The sequence below is a fragment of the Notechis scutatus genome, chromosome 2 (genome assembly GCF_049901735.1).
Source record: "Notechis scutatus isolate UNSWTSFEM ecotype Mainland chromosome 2, rNotScu1.2, whole genome shotgun sequence".
Classification (NCBI taxonomy): domain Eukaryota; kingdom Metazoa; phylum Chordata; class Lepidosauria; order Squamata; family Elapidae; genus Notechis; species Notechis scutatus.
In genome coordinates, this window is record NC_142010.1 from 172,458,902 (window position 1) to 172,474,630 (window position 15,729).

At 45.5% G+C, this 15,729-nt stretch overlaps 1 protein-coding gene across 1 annotated transcript in view; it reads left to right on the forward strand.

The window, feature by feature from the left end:
- The first annotated feature begins 1,954 nt into the window (after positions 1 to 1,954).
- Positions 1,955 to 15,729, forward strand: part of PAX5 (paired box 5) — a 243,846-nt gene continuing 230,071 nt past the window's right edge. Inside the window, exon 1 of the mRNA XM_087957413.1 lies at positions 1,955 to 2,071. Within this exon, the coding sequence (XP_087813539.1) occupies positions 2,026 to 2,071 (46 nt within the window). The 5' untranslated portion in view covers positions 1,955 to 2,025. The remainder of the gene's footprint in view (positions 2,072 to 15,729) is intronic.

Sequence of the window (15,729 nt, forward strand, 5' to 3'; positions counted from 1 at the left end):
AGGGAGGAGGAGGAGGAGGAGGAGGAGGAGGAGGAGGAGGAGGAGAAAGAAGAGGAGGAGGAGGAGGAGGAGGAAGAAGAAGATGAAGAGGAGGAGGAGGAGAAAGAAGAGGAGAAGGAGGAGGAAGAAGAAGAGGAGGAGGAGGAAGAAGAGGAAGAGGAGGAGGAGGAGAAAGAAGAGGAGGAGGAGGAGGAGGAGGAAGAAGAAGAAGAAGAAGAAGAAGAAGAAGAAGAAGAAGAAGAAGAAGAAGAAGAAGAAGAAAGAAGAAAGAAGAAAGAAGAAAGAAGAAAGAAGAAAGAAGAAAGAAGAAAGAAGAAGAAAATGCCAGGCAGTGAAAAGTTGAGTGGCTTAGTCGTCCAACAGAATAAGTAGATTCGTTTTTAGACAGACAGGATGAATATTTCAAATTTAACCAAGCCGGCTATTACAGGGAAGGGAAATAAAGTGAAAAAGCATTTGTAATCCCCACCCCCCACCAGCCTTTTTTACCCCACGGGTGGCAGATGGTATTTATTTTTCTCTTTAAAAATCACACCCTTTATTACAACCGGAAGCCTGTCTAGTTGTGCTTTTCTTACAGCCTATGTAGGGGGGTCAAACACTTTATCTGAGAAATAAAAGACAGGGCATCTCAAACTGGTAGAATAAGTGCCAGGAATGCTTTGAGATTGTGTTCTCTCCCCCCACTCCCAGCTTGAAAAATGCGACAAATATATATTTTGCTAAACCTCATTTTAAAGCTGGGAATTTTTTTCAATGACTTCTTGTATTCTTATGGGTTGGCGCTAGAAGCGTTTATTTTATTAATGCATGGATGGGGATTGGGAAACTAAGACAAGAACGGAGTTCTGCTGCAAGTTTTGGGCAGAAGAGAATAACCTTTCCCTCCAAGGTTCAGTGGAACATAAAAATAAAAGCCAATCTTTGGTTTCAGAAATATCTTGTGAAAAGGAACCGAAACATTTTCCCGTGAAAAAGTATATTTGAATTTCCAGGTTACAAACCACACACCACCACCACACTACAACACACATAGTTCCTCCTCCTCCTCCTCCTCCTCCTCCTCCTCTTATTGGATTCAACAGCAGAGACATTCATCCACTGTTCCAATTATAAAACAACCAATGCTTTGGGCCTCCTTTTCACGAAAGTAAAGTATATAAAAATTAAAACGGAGTTGTTCCACCAGATTTCCCCCAGTGAAAACTGCTACCTCCGGCTGAAGAATTCTACAGCCTGTTTTTGAAAACGCAGCCTGGCCAGCTCTCAAACTTTGACAACAACTAAGAGGGCTAATACATTTTGCAGCCCTTCTTGGTTACATAGGATTTTCTACTCAATCGAGCAAACGTTTCCTTCCCCCGCGGTCTTCTGTTTTGGAAGCAACTTGAAGAAAGCTAATTGGGGGAGGCAGCGGCATATATACCCGCACACGCTATTCCTTTCAATCCACCTCCATCTCCCTTTCATCACTCACCGTCCCCATTTCATGCTAATGAATTGTGTATATTAATGAAAAGTTGATCGGGACTTTAAGTTACTCCAAATTCTGCGCGTTTCAGTGAAATCAAAGCCCCCCCTTCCCTCCCCCCACTCCGCCCGCTTTCCTTTCACAGCCTCGTTCTGTTAAAAAGAAGTTCCTGTAACCAGTTTAAGGCTGCAAACAAACTTGGATTCCCGCTACAACAGATGTCAGAGTTTCTTGAGTTTGGGCTGCGTCTAGGGACATCTTGTGATGTTTTGAGAGAACAGGACATGATCTCACATGGCGAGCAACTCTTTAGTTCCTTAATCATTTCACGGTTCCTTCGACCGCTTTCTTCCCACCTAAAACGTTTAGTTTCAGCTCACTGATCAGCTGCAAAGGCGCGGCGGGGAGCGGAAGGGTTGAATTATTCGAACCTGCAAGCAGCCCCTCAAGGAAGAGGGGAAGAAAAAAAAGGGGGAGGGGGGAGAGAGAAAAGTGCAAACTTTTTTTTTTTTTTTACCCCTCTGTTCGTTTCACCAAAGTCCTGAAAAATCAGAATGGAATTAGAGAAAAACTACATGACTTCCAGGACTGGCAGATCAGGTAAGAGGCTGAAGTTCTTGTTTTTCAGTGGTGCCTTTGAGCTAGAGATCTATCTATCATCTATCTATCTATCTATCTATCTATCTATCTATCTATCTATCTATCTATCTATCTATCTATCTATCTATCTATCTATCTATCTATCTATCTATCTATCTATCTATCTATCTAAAGGTTTAATGGCTGTCCTCTACTCGCATGTGATTTTATTTTACTAATGTACAAGAATGATGGGCTTTCTGGTCTGGACGTATATCAAGCACAGGGTTCTGGAACAGTTGCCTTGAGGTCCCATTGGGTCTGGTTCCGTGCAACTAGTAAACGGATTGTGTTTGGCTCCCCCGCTCTCTCCCGAAATGTAGCATGTCTGACCTGAAAGAGGACATTGAATTAGATCAACACATTTTTTTTTCCTATTGTCTATCAGGAATTAATTTGGTTTAATTTGGATGCTCCTATTCAGGAGACAGTCCCCATGTCATGGAGGTGTCTTTTATAATAGTGTCTCTTTCTTTCTCCATGCCTGTGCTAGATAGCCACCTGCAGATAGATAGATAGATAGATAGATAGATAGATAGATAGATAGATAGATAGATAGATAGATAGATAGATAGATAGATAGATAGATAGATAGATAAATAGATAGATAAATAGATAAATAGATAGATAAATAGATAGATAAATAAAGGAGGTCAGTTATGTCCCAGCAGTAATAAAAGCTGGCTGGCAATCCTAAGCATCCTTACTCTTTGGAAGCACCTCCCTTGCTTTCGCTTGGGAAAGCCTTTCAAAGTGATGTGCTTAGGATGGAGATGCGTTGGTGGTGGAGATGGTCGGAAACCTTGAGATCAAGGGTGCCAGCAGATTGCAAATGGAATCCTCTTCACCGCCAGGCGATCCCCCTCCAGGTTGACCGGAAGTCTGCTCAAGTTATCAACTTCTAGGCATTCACACCCCCCTCCCCGACTGTGCTTTAATGGGGGGGGGGGGTGAAGCCCGTTTTGTCCGTTTGAAACCCCAAAGAATCGAACCGGCTTAGCTGCACCGAGCTTGCGCGTGGGTGATGCTGAGGTTGCCAGGATCCGGCGTGACTTGCAAGGGGGCGGGCGGGTGGGGGCGTGAGACTTTCCAAAGAAACGAAACTAGCGGAGAACCCCCTTTCCCCCCCTTACTCTCCCTAGCTCTTTGGGCTTAGTTCGAGGTGGGTGCGTGGGGGTGGGTGTCGCCTTGCTCTCGCGGCGGCGTAAACTGCCACCTTTGCGTCCTCAATCCAGAGGGGACGCGTTGAAGGTCTGAGGTGGGGGAGAGGGAGGCGGAAACCTCCTCGCTTGTTGCAAGGCAAACGTCGTGGGGGGGGGGTCAGAAAACCCCAACCGGGTCTCAAAGCCGGACCTCCCGGCGTCTGGTTCTGGTCTGGGGTGGCAGATATAGTTCTGTTCCCAGCGGGGGGAAGACCCCCCCCGCCTCCAACTTAATGGAAAGGTGGTGGTGGTGAGTTGGGTGTCAGCCGGCGTGCGCCTGGAGAGCCGCCTTGACAAGCCCTCTATTAATAACGCGATTTTTTCCCCAAAGCGATCGATGAGCCCTTTGATTAGTTCAATCGTCTGAATAATCGTTCCATCGATACAGCGTTTCGTGGCTCGAGGTGGCAGGCAGGCAGAGAGGCTAGGCCGGCCGGGACAGGGTGGGGGTGGGTGGGGGTGAAGGTGAGCTCGGGAAGGCCCCAACCACAAAGGGCGGGGAGGGGGAGGGAGAGGGGGAAACGCCGCTCAATTTTCTTTCCTTTTCCTCGTTCCTCCCCGGCTAGTCTCTCTCTCTCTCTCTCTCTCTCTCTCTCCCGCTGAGCCCTGCGGGGCGACCTCTCCCCTTGCGCGCGCGCGCACACACACACCCTTCCTCTCTCTCCCCCTCCCCGCCAATGGAGAGCCTCTGCCTTCTTGGTGCCACTCCGATGATCTCCTTCCATATTGGAGGGGGGGGAGTGCGCCGCCGCCCCAGGGAGTTGTCTCCACGGAGGCTTCCCTTGCCGTTAGTTGGGCCTCGGTCGGTTCTTGGTGTGCCGGGCGGCAGGTTCCGAGGAGGGGGGAAATCATCGCCGCCAAACGGGCATGGGGGTGTCCCTCCTGCGCCTGGTGTGCGACGCAGAACCGCGATAAAGACATCCCCGTCTCACCGGGGAGATTAAGCGAAAGGGAGACGAGTAACACACACAGGCACACACACACACACACACACACACACAGGGCCGCTATCCCACCCCGATTTTCGCCCCGGAGGGCGGATTATGCTTGGCTTTCTTCCCAGGTGAGGCCGCGCCACCCGCACTTGGCTTCCAGCGCCGGTGGCCAAAGTAACCTTTCCTACGACCATTCCTCCCACCCGACACACACACACACACCCCACCACCACCCCCAGTTCTGCAGGAGACCGTGGTTCACGGCTGGGCTGGTTTTTGCTTTGCAATCAGACAGGCCCTGTATGGGGGGGCTCAAGTCCCATCTTATGGGGGAGGGGAAGAAACCGTTCCCCTGGCAAAACTCGCCTCTGTAATGGGTCGGAATAGCCAGGCCGGCTCGCCGGGACGCATTTTATTTTGTGAATTTGTTTTGTTTTTGTTGTTGTTTTGATTAGACAGCTCGTGGGGTGAGGAGCCCCGGTCCTTCTTGTCGGTGGAAAAATCAGCTTCAGTTGTTGTCTAAGCTAAGGGAAAACCAGGCGTAAGGCCTACCGTGGGGGAGGGGGGAGGGTAGGAGTAGGGAAAGCAAAGGTCATGAAAAGGTGACCCAAAGTCACCGGAACTGGAGGACTGGACAGAAACGTTGGCGTTTTAGAAAACAAATGGAGTTATGAAGGCTTGGAAAAGAGGCTTGTGAAGACAGGGAAGAATGTATTCGTTGTTGGCTACAGCTATTCTGGAGTGGTTCCTTTAGGCCCCATCCTGGGTAGCCAGTGTCTGTCTGTCTGTGTCTGTCTGTCTGTGTCTGTCTGTCTGCCTCTCTCTCTCTCTCTCTCTCCTTCCTTCCTTCCTTCCCTCCCTCCCTTCCCCCTCCCTCCCTTCCTCCTCTCTAAATCAAAGAGCCTCAGTTAGGGCATGCACATTTTAGGTGGGACCCCATAGAACTTGAGAAAGCAGCTTGAATGGAAAGGGAAAACAGAACCCAACACCAAAAATTTTCCAGCCTAAAGTCAGGCGTCCTTGGAACTGAGTAAGACAGGCTCCTGCTATAACTTCAAAATAACGTTAGCTACCCCTTCCTTCTCTCCCCCCCCCCAAATGAAAAGGGAGCTGCAAGAGTGCAATTGCTGCCTGCTTGGTGGACTATTTTGTGGCACTTTGCATGGGTTATCTTCCGGGACACAAAGCTCTCCCCTTTCAACTTTGGCTTTGTGACTTCAGTAGGACTTCAGTATGGAGAGCCCATTGCTGCTGAACCCTTAAAAGGGAAGTAGCATGACGCCAAGTTGGTTACCCCTTGAGTCTTAATGGGGGTGCAAAGCGTGCTAGACATCATTTGTAATCCCTGGGTTCTATTTATACCGGAAAGGAGGTTTATTGTTCACAATGAAACCCGATTCTAACACAGGTGTAATTCTGGGCCTGTAACCCAAAACCAATAGGCATTTTAGACCAGTATCTACCTCTTCTTGTTAATATCAGGCCGATTATTTTCTAGAAATCATGTGACACCCTCTCCCCAAAGAGAGGACTTATTCTGGATGGGATGGATCCAAGGACTTCCATGTGATTGGATGAAATATTTTGGAGGAAAGGGTGATTGTTCTCCCCTCCCCCCTCCATCTATCTCCTCCTGAGAAATCGAGACGTGGTTAAGGATTCCTCTTGACTCAGAAGGCCGATCTGGGACAACATAATCTAATTCTAGTAGAAGTATGAGTTAGATAGTGGCAAAGAAAAGGGTGCAAACGTTCCGAAAGAAAGTAAGATTCAAACGCCGTTCAGGGCCAAGAAGCCTCGGCTAAAAGTGTCGAGAGCTGGCTCGGAGCGGCGGGCCTTACAAAAGGATCCCTGTTTTTTTTTTTGGTTTTTTTTGATGAATTGCACCGATTTTGACGGACAATCCACCGTCCCGGCGTCTTTCTCGTGCCACTGAATCCAGACAGGCTGTTAAGGGAGGCGTTTTTCCCCTCCGTGACCCGTGAAATAATCGATAGAAATGGTTTACTTTCTCGCCTCGCTGTCGAGCGCACTCCTTGGGTACAACGCACGTGGGACCCACGCTTCCACACACAGCGCTCGCCATCCTGGGTGGGGGTACATTATTCTTTCTCGCCGCTTTGCAGGGGATCGTTCGTGTCTGGCGTTGCGGGCGGCGGGGGAGGGGGGCGGAAAGAGGAGGGGGAGAAAGCGACCGCCGCTGGCCAGGAGTTAAGCTGGATCGGAGGCCTTGCGGTGTTCAAGAAAAGAAGCAGGCAGAGCATTGGGGTCTGCTGGGCGTTCAGACGGGAAAGGGCGGAAAAGTTTGTCAGATTACAGTCAAGATTCCGACCTCAGATCTATTCAGGTTCGGGACGGGGAACAAAAACCCATTTAAACCTTGGCTGTGCCTGTAAGCGAAGCGCGACTCCGTTTAGAGCCCTCGATGAAGGAGCAGTTAAGTGACCAAATACGAACCCTGGTTTTTGTTTCCTTGTTTTTGTTTGTTTTGCTTGTTTTAAATCTAAAAGGATTTCCGGGCGTGGACCTACGAAGTGTATCTGAAGGGTAGTGTGGGTGATTGTCACGGCTGATTTTTTTTTTCTTTCCTTTTTAAAAATTCATCCTCCTCTCATCAGTATCATCCGGCGGCTTTATGGTAACCTAAGCACGGACGATAGGTGCGCGTTGTCCAATTAATCAGGGGAAGGTGTTACTCATTGTGTAAAATTAGTGACTCGGCTGAGTTAAAGATGTTACTGAAAAATAAACCACGCGGCTTGAAACGTACGTGGGTGAGCCAGAGAGCAAGAGCCCCCCCTCTCCCTCTCCCTCTCCTCCTCTCCCTCCCTCCCCCCCCTCTCTCTCCCAGCTTCCCACCCACCACCCACAACCCCCCAAGCCTTGCTTGGTGCCCTGGCCCTCCTCCGACCTCTAACATTCAAGAAACCGTGAGTGACATTCGGATCCACAACCCACTCGCGCCAGCTCGTATTTAAATGCGTGATTGTGCAGGAGGGGGAAAATAACCAATAGGTTTGCGACCTTCGACTTTAGCTTGCATTTGGATCGCGCCTCACGCGGAGACCCAGCGAAAGGAGACGGGCCGCCCCGGCCCCTAAAACCTATTTATTCTTGTGTGGTAGTTGGGGATTTCCCTGCAAGTCGCCATCTCAAATTGGGCTTCTGATCTTGGCTCCTTCCTCCTCCTCCAGACCACACCGAAGCCCCGCCCCGTCCCGGCTTCTCTCCAGGTTCTTTGCGGGCTCGGACTGAACTCCTGAAAGACTCCTGAAATTCCTCGGTTCGACACCAGCCTGGCTGCCCTGCGCTTCCTCTGGCCTCCCTTACACCCGGTCTCTTCCGCCTGTCCACTCCGAATGCTTAATAAGATTAGAGGAAAGGGAGGGAGGGCTCACGAATAACGCGTCTCCCAGGTTAGTCTAGCAGAGAATTTAGAAATTCACGTGGCCTCATAAAAGGCGGGCGGGGGAGGGGTCCTGTAACAACACCCCCCCCCCTTTTCATCCCTCAGCAAAGCGCGTTTATTTTATTCCGAACAGCTCCGGTAGCCCGAATCTTGGGGTATTTAGGAATGCAAGAAAAGTGAGCTCCCAAAGCCAAACGTCACACAGTCAAAGAAGACAAAAGAAAAAAAAGGGGGGGCGCGGGGAGGGAGAATAAGAAAGGGTAGCCCCAAAGTTTCCGATTTGTTTCAAAATCCAAACTGGGGGAGACGAGCCGCCGCCTCCCCTGATTTTGCTTAATTGTAACAGAACACAAATCTTGACGAGGCACGTGGACCTGCCCAAACTTCTGGGAGGTAATCTGCATATAATCCAATTCGTTTTGGTTTCTGTACAAACACCAAGTACTCCTGCAACCAGATTTCTTTACCTTTTAGCCCTGTTGTTCGGGCTAGATAGAAAAGGAAAGTAAGGTAGGAAGAAAGGAAAGGAAGGAAACTGAAGGAAGGAAACTGAAGGAAGGAAGGAAGGAAGGAAGGAAGGAAGGAAGGAAGGAAGGAAGGAAGGAAGGAAGGAAAAGTCTGCCGTGTTTAGATACATAGTGGCTCCAATCCGAGCGAGACATTCTTAGCCGACTTTATTAAAATGAAAGGGAGAGAACATAACATTGTCACGAAGCTTACTCACTAGTAAGAGAAGGGTGGCTGCTTTTGAAAGAAATCAGAACGGCTCGGGATGCTGCAGTCCCAAACGCCACCCATTTCCCCAACACAGTTGGCGCATGGTGGAATTAGCCGCTGGTTGGAGCTGGTAGCAATGTGGTCATCATAATATAATTTCTGTAACCTTCTCTCTCTCTCTCTTTTTTTCCTCTCTAACTGATCCCTGCAAATTATCTTGGTGGAGCCCCGATATCATAAACTGAAAGATTTAGCAGGGAACGTAACAGAGAAGGGCTACATCTCCAAGTCAATTTTCAGAAACCTTGTGGCTTTCAGAAAGCTAGATACCCTCGCCAGTTTCTTAGCTGCTCACTCTCTTTTGGGGTGCTCCGGCTGCTAAGAGCAAATTTTTTTTTCCAGCTCCCGAGATTCTTCTATTCATGCCTAGATCCTAGTTTTAGCAAACGGAGCTTACCATTTCTTAGGATCTATGTTCCCTTGAATTGACTGGAATTCTTTTATGTAGGTGGTTTGGTATAGCTTTGTTAGTATATGGGCATAGTCCGGTGGGTTTGCCGAGAAATAAATGCCACCATTAAGCGGATCTCGCTTTTATTAAACTTGCACGGAATGGGAACCCTGGCTTCCATATCTTTCACTACCCAGCTAGGGTTTTTTTCCCCCCTGCATTGGCTAGAATCAATATAAAACAGTGACAGTACAGTGTAAATTTTTTTTTAACCATATTGCTACTACTGCTATTATGATGATGATTCGTGGCACAGTCAGCCAGATGTTTAGCCTGGACTTGGCATTTTGGTCCACCTATTGATCCCTTGCCAAGGACCTGAAATAGGTAGATGTTGTTTCGTGGTGTTAAAGGTATCTTCACAAGATGCAAGCTGTTCCAAGTAAAAATTATATCTAACCCTATTTATTATGGCAGAGTTTTCTTATGGCTTTTCTGGTGAGACCTGTCCAGTATATGGTCAAACCTCTGGCACAGCTTTTATTTTTCTCAAAGCACCAAGCACTACAACCACATCAAAGTACTGCCTCACTGGGGATTATTATTATGGTTCATGGCACAGTCAGCCAGATGTTTAGCTTGAATTTGGCATTTTTGTCTATCTATTGAGTCATTCCCGAGAACCTGGGATAGGCAGATTCTTATTCTTATTATTTCTGAATTGGATAAATAGCCTCCTTTGCTCATGTCTGCCTTCTCCTGCCCCCTGGTATAGCATATTTTTATATGCATATTTGTACATTGCTGCTGCATGAACAGGGTGAGAAAGTGCTGTGTAAAATCAATCCAAGGCAGCATATGCATATGCGGGACAAGTGAACAGTAAATTCAGTCAAATCACCTAGCCACGATGGTGCATTCTTAAGTTTCCATTTCTTGAACAAAAGAAAGGAGCATCTGCTTAAAAGCAGCACTTTCCTGTAGACATGACCTGAATTGATAACAGCCAAATCAGTGAGACTAATTGAAATTAGTTTCTTTTTTCTTTTTAACAAAAAGGCATTAGATCAAAATATGCATCTCTCTAATTGAAATAAGTGGAAAATAAATGGTCTAAAAACCCCATTGCTTCCCATGCAATGCTTAGCCAGGTTAGGTAAATATTTTAGTTGGTGTTACTTATGGGAAGGGGAAACTTTGGCTAGCTTATACCAACTCAGAAAACCAGTGAATTTTCTTAAGACATTATGTGTATAGTGTGAAGGATGCAAGGATCGTGCCCTGAATGAAGTACAATTGTTTTCCATCTTCTAAATAATTTGTAATGTTGCTAGAAATCTGGAGGGCTCTCTTGTCACAAAATAAGATTCAGAGAATGTTGTTCAAGAAACAGTCTTGTTGTTAGGCAGGCTGTAATACAATTACAGAGAAATAATGTGACTTACAACAAATTCTGCTTTTTTAAAATCAGGTTTGTGGGTCTGGATTGGATAAATAAGATATTACTTCTGATCATTGGCAACCTGGCCCACAGCGGGTGATAACAGTCTTAAGGCAGGGTTTTTCACCCTTGGAAACTTGAAGTTGTGTGGCGTTCAACTCCCAGAATTCCCCAACCAGCATGCTGAAGTTGAAGTTCACATATCATCAGGTTGCCAAGGCTGAGGAAACCTTGGTCTAAGGAAACCTTGGTGTATCTATGTTGAACAGCTGATCTCATGGAATATTTGCTTGCAGGCAGAAGAGAAGGGGAAGAAAGAAAATATTTCTCCCACTGATTATGCTCCTAGCGCATCCTTTTTCTTTTTAATAAAATATTTTCATGCTACCTGAATGAAAGTATAGGTGACCAACCATTGATTTAGACTCAATATCCTGATCAAAAACTATCCAACAGTGTCAAGCATCTGGGAGAAGTTGGTGCAAAATGAAACATACTTAGAGCATGGAGAGTTAAGCAGCTCCCTATCCATTCAAAGAAATCTTAGATCGTTGTAAATAGAAATGTAAAGCTCATATTTCCATGTTCTCCATGAGATTTCAGTTCTGAGGCCTATAGAGACCCAGTATTCACACTTGGTATAGTATCCCTTTCTCAACAAGCACTTAGAGAAAGACTCATTATAAAACTTTCTCAACAGAGGCACCAAAACCTGTTTATTGAACACAACATGTGCGCTGCATAATGTTTATGTCCCAATAAACCATTCAAAACCACAGTTGTGATTATTTTCATATTATTGTGTTTTCCCATTAATAAGCAAGCTTCAATTACTATGGAATTCATAGCCAGCCAAGATTGCAGTTTTCTATGGAAAGGGCATGAGTGAACCATGTTTGGGAGTGGTTAGAAGACTGTTTCAGGACCAGCCTCTATGTTTCGCCCTTGCCTGATGTTTTCCCACTCAAAACAGCGCAAGAGGCTTGTATAAGAGAAAGGTATCAAGGGTTGTAACAGGATGAAGAGCTGCAACCAAGACAAAAGTCAGGTTTAAAAAAAGCCTTCCCTAGTTTTCTTGCAGGTAGAGGGAGGTGCGTATAGACTTGCAAAATTGTGTTCTTGCAATCTGATCATAAAAATAGTATTAGCATTCATAACTTTGGTTTCCTAGTCTGGTCTACCTTGAAGGACTAACCCATGGTGTAGATATGGAGGGAAATTGGGATTTCTCGGGCCTCTTTGGGGCTTTGGTAACGATTCAGGAAAACTGGAGCTCTGAATTGCTTCATTTTTGAAGATTATACCTGGAAATGGGCTTGTTTTAGATGCTTGTCCCAGCTTGTCTAGAGGCTATAGGCATAGCAAAACTCTCCCATGTCTCCCATGTCCTTTTCCTCCTCTACAGCATAATTTTAGTGCAAATGTTGAAAGAACATCCAAGGAATAGGCTGCCTATTCCTTCAGGCTTTTGCAATCAATATTTGTTTCTCCAATATTTGCCAGAAGAACCTGAAAGGGAGTGAAAAGCAATGGAGGACTTTGGCTTAGGGTATTGCTGTTGAATCTCAAAGGTGCCTTTTTAGTTGCCATTTGGAATTGCTGTTGAGATTCTGAGATCACACAAGTCACAATTCAGACCATGATATTCTGCACAAGCAAGCCCCACTATCCTCCAGAGAGAATCAACATCATGTATAAGCAGCAAATAAGAAAGGATTTCCTTGTTATGATTCTTTTTGGACTGTTGAAAGTGTTGATCACTCTTTGGACAGCCCAAATAACTTGGTCTTTTGTGGTTTGGTGACCCCTGCCAAGTGGTCAATTGATGTTCCACTTCAGACTAGGTTTGTCTTTAAGATGATAGTATGCCGCCATAAGTTGAGCCACTTCTAACAAAATTCAAATGAACCAGTTTAAATGCACAGGTAAAGCATAGAAGTAGAGCAATATAACCTGTAAATCTCAACATTGGTCTGAAGGATGATGACGTTTTATAATGGTTGGCATAGAAGGAAATACATTTTACTGTTGGATTCACATGTAAGTTGCCCCTTTAATGTGATTTGATTGGTATGGGCTTAGTTATTTAGTCATCCCTTGTGGGATGTAAATAATGGGTTTAGTATTACTTGTGACTAGACCACTAAGAATAGGATAGGATAGGATAGGATAGGATAGGATAGGATAGGATAGGATAGGATAGAATAGAATAGAATAGAATAGAATAGAATAGAATAGAATAGAACAGAATAAAATTCTTTATTGGTCAAGTATGGTTGGACACACAAGGAATTTGTCTTGGTGCAAACGATCTCAGTATACATAAAAGAAAAGAGACATTCGTCAAGAGTCAAGAATCATAAGGTGCAACACTTAATGATAGTCATAGGGTACAATAAGCAATCAAATCGTACTAGGAAACAGTCAATATAAATTGTAAGGATACAAGCAACAAAGTTACAGTCATACAGTCACAAGTGGGAGGGGATGGGTGATAAAGAGTGATGAGAAGATTAATAGTAATAGTAATGCAGACTTTGTAAATAGTTGGACTGTACTGAGGGAATTATTTGTTTAGCAGAGTGATGGCATTAGGGAAAAAACTATTCTTGTGTCTAGTTGTTCTGGTGTGCAGTGCTCTATAGCATCGTTTTGAGGGTAGGAGTCGAAGCAGTTTATGTCTGGGATGTGAGGGGTCTGTAAATATTTTCACAGCCCTCTTTTTGGCTTGTGCAGTATACAGGTCCTCAATGGAAGGCAGGTTGGTAGTAATTGTTTTTTCTGCAGTCCCAATTACTCTCTGAAGTCTGTGTCTATCCTATTGGGTTGCAGAACCAAACCAGACAGCTATAGAGGTGCAGATTGGTAGACTGTTCAAGACACCACAGTCAAAAGTAGCCGTTGATTATAATGGCCACAATTTGAATTTCTTTGTATTTCCATCTAGTGCATTTTGGGAAGCTGAACCAGCTGGACTTTCTTTCAGAATAAGCACATTTCATAGTCCTGCAGGAGGCAGAACAATTTATTCTCTTTTGCTTTCTCTTTAGGGTGGCGTGGACAGGGCACCCAAAGAGAGGATAGGATTGCTGAAGTGGATTCTTCCCATCTTATTTTGTTAGGCTGACTTGTAAATCATTTGAGTTTGTGCAATGTGTGGAACAGTGTAACTCCTTAACTCTTGGAATTGCATTTGATCACATATCCCATAATTCTCCAGCCAGTGCTGTCAGGACAACTGGGATGTTTCAGTTGGAATGCATCTTAGTGAAGGCCAGATTGAAAAAAAAAGGGTGGTCCAGTGGACTGAAAACTCCCAGGGAAGGAAACAGACTTATAAGGCCCAACCAGAAACTGATTAAATCAAAGCAGAATTTGCTAAAAACATTGATGTTACCGTCTCCATTGATTTAAAGCAGGGGTGTCCAACCTTGGCAACTTTAAGCCTGGAGGACTTCAACTCCCAGAATTCCCCAGCCAGCAAAGCTGGCTGGGGAATTCTGGGAGTTGAAGTCCTCCAGGCTAAAAGTTGCCAAGGTTGGACACCCCTGCTTTAAAGTCTGTCCACCAATGGCTCCCAGCAAAGGTGGGGACAGAGCAATATAGTGGTATAAACGAGATGTCAGTGAGGAGTTCCCTGTTTAGGAAAAAAGGGCTGCTCCCTTCACAACCCAGATCTACAAAGAGGATCCAAGTTTTTTAATAGCAGGTTTTCAAAAACACAACTTAACAGATAGGAGGGGGCTGCCAGGCTACCAAAAGGGAGAAGTGTTTTTCATCTCTAACTTTTGCACTGCAGGAAAAGGAACCTTTGCAGAAAAAGTTTCTTTGGCAAACAGAGAGCCCCCCTTCCACAGCTGGGGGTGGGAGCGTCCTTTCCTTCTTTGCCCCCGGGCATTCAGGCATTTCCTCCTTGTTTTTTTTTTAAATGGGCTTTATGAAGGAGCCCTATTAAGAGCTATACATTTGCTTTCGGTGGCACTTGACCCAGAAAGTTCTTCTTGTTCAGTGGCAGGGGAGCAGGGAAGGGAAGCCTTTGGGCAGGTTTGTGGACCTGCCGTTGTTTCTTTACAGTTGAAGTGAAACCAAACAGAAGAAGGAGAGATCAGGATCTTGTCTTTCACTGGAAGGAATTCGGCTTTCTCCTTCCCCTCCTCCTCCCCCCCTCCCCCTCCATTTCTGCTCCTGTTATCTTGCTTGGCAGAACCAGTGGAAGATGCATTCCAGTTCAACCAGAGAATACTTGATTGGGGAAGGTACCCAGAGAGGGTAGAGCATGACAGAAAGGCAAATAACAGAAGTAATGCCGTGGAGGGTAGGCCTTAAGATTTGAGTCCACATAGGGTGGGGAGTGGGCACCACCAGGAATGCTTTTGCTTGGATAAAATAGAGGGGTCCTTTGCTTATAAATGGACAGAAGAAGAAAAAAACAACCCAGTCCTAACTTAGCTGGTCCTAAGATTCAGTAAAGAAAGAAATCACCTTCAAAGGATGTCCAACTAAGAAAAGCTGATGTGGAAGGCTGAGAGGCCAAGGTAGGCACACAAACATTGTTTGTGCTCTCTTGGAGATTCCCCCCCACCCCGCCCCAGTTGACTTTAAATACTACCAACCCACTTTTGAACTGTCAGAAATCCAAATGGCCAGACTATTCCGGTCCTAAAGTTGCTTCCAATCCCCTGACTTCCTACCAAGGTAAGAGACAGACAAAGTCAAATAAATGCAATACATCTTTGGCTTGAGTGGTGTTGGAATAAGGAGAAAAACATACCTTCAATCCTGAGAAAGCTAATGGCCCTTTAAAACATTCTGTCTCTCTCATGGGCTGTGGGCAGAATGAAGCAAAATAACAGAGACCTAGGAAAAGAATAGAGTAGAGTAGAGTAGAGTAGAGTAGAGTAGAGTAGAGCAGAGCAGAGCAGAGCAGAGCAGAGCAGAACAGAACAGAGTAGAGTAGAGTAGAGTAGAGTAGAGTAGAGTAGAGTAGAATAGAATAGAGTAGAATAGAATAGAATAGAATAGAATAGAATAGAATAGAATAGAATAGAATAGAATTGGCCAAGTGTGATGGACTACACAAGAAATTTGTCTTTGGTGCATATGCTCTCAGTGTACATAAAGGAAACAAAAACAAACAGCAGCAACAACAAGAACCATGCAAAAAATCAAAACACCAAAAACCATTTTAAGAACAGGCTGGATAGCTGCTTGTTTCTAATGGTACAGGGTCCCATGTTTGAGCAAGGGGGTGGACTAGAAGACCCTTCCAACTCTGTTATTCTTAGACTTCATCTTCATCTTCATCATCAACAACAACAAAAGATGGCCAGACAGAGGACAGCCTGCTGCAGCCTTCCTTTCCTTTCTCTCTTCCCCAACTAAGCTCACCTTCTTGATGAGGGGCCTGTGTTAAAGCAGGCCCAGATCCTCCCTCTCTTGCTACAAAAAGCATCCTGGAGCTTTT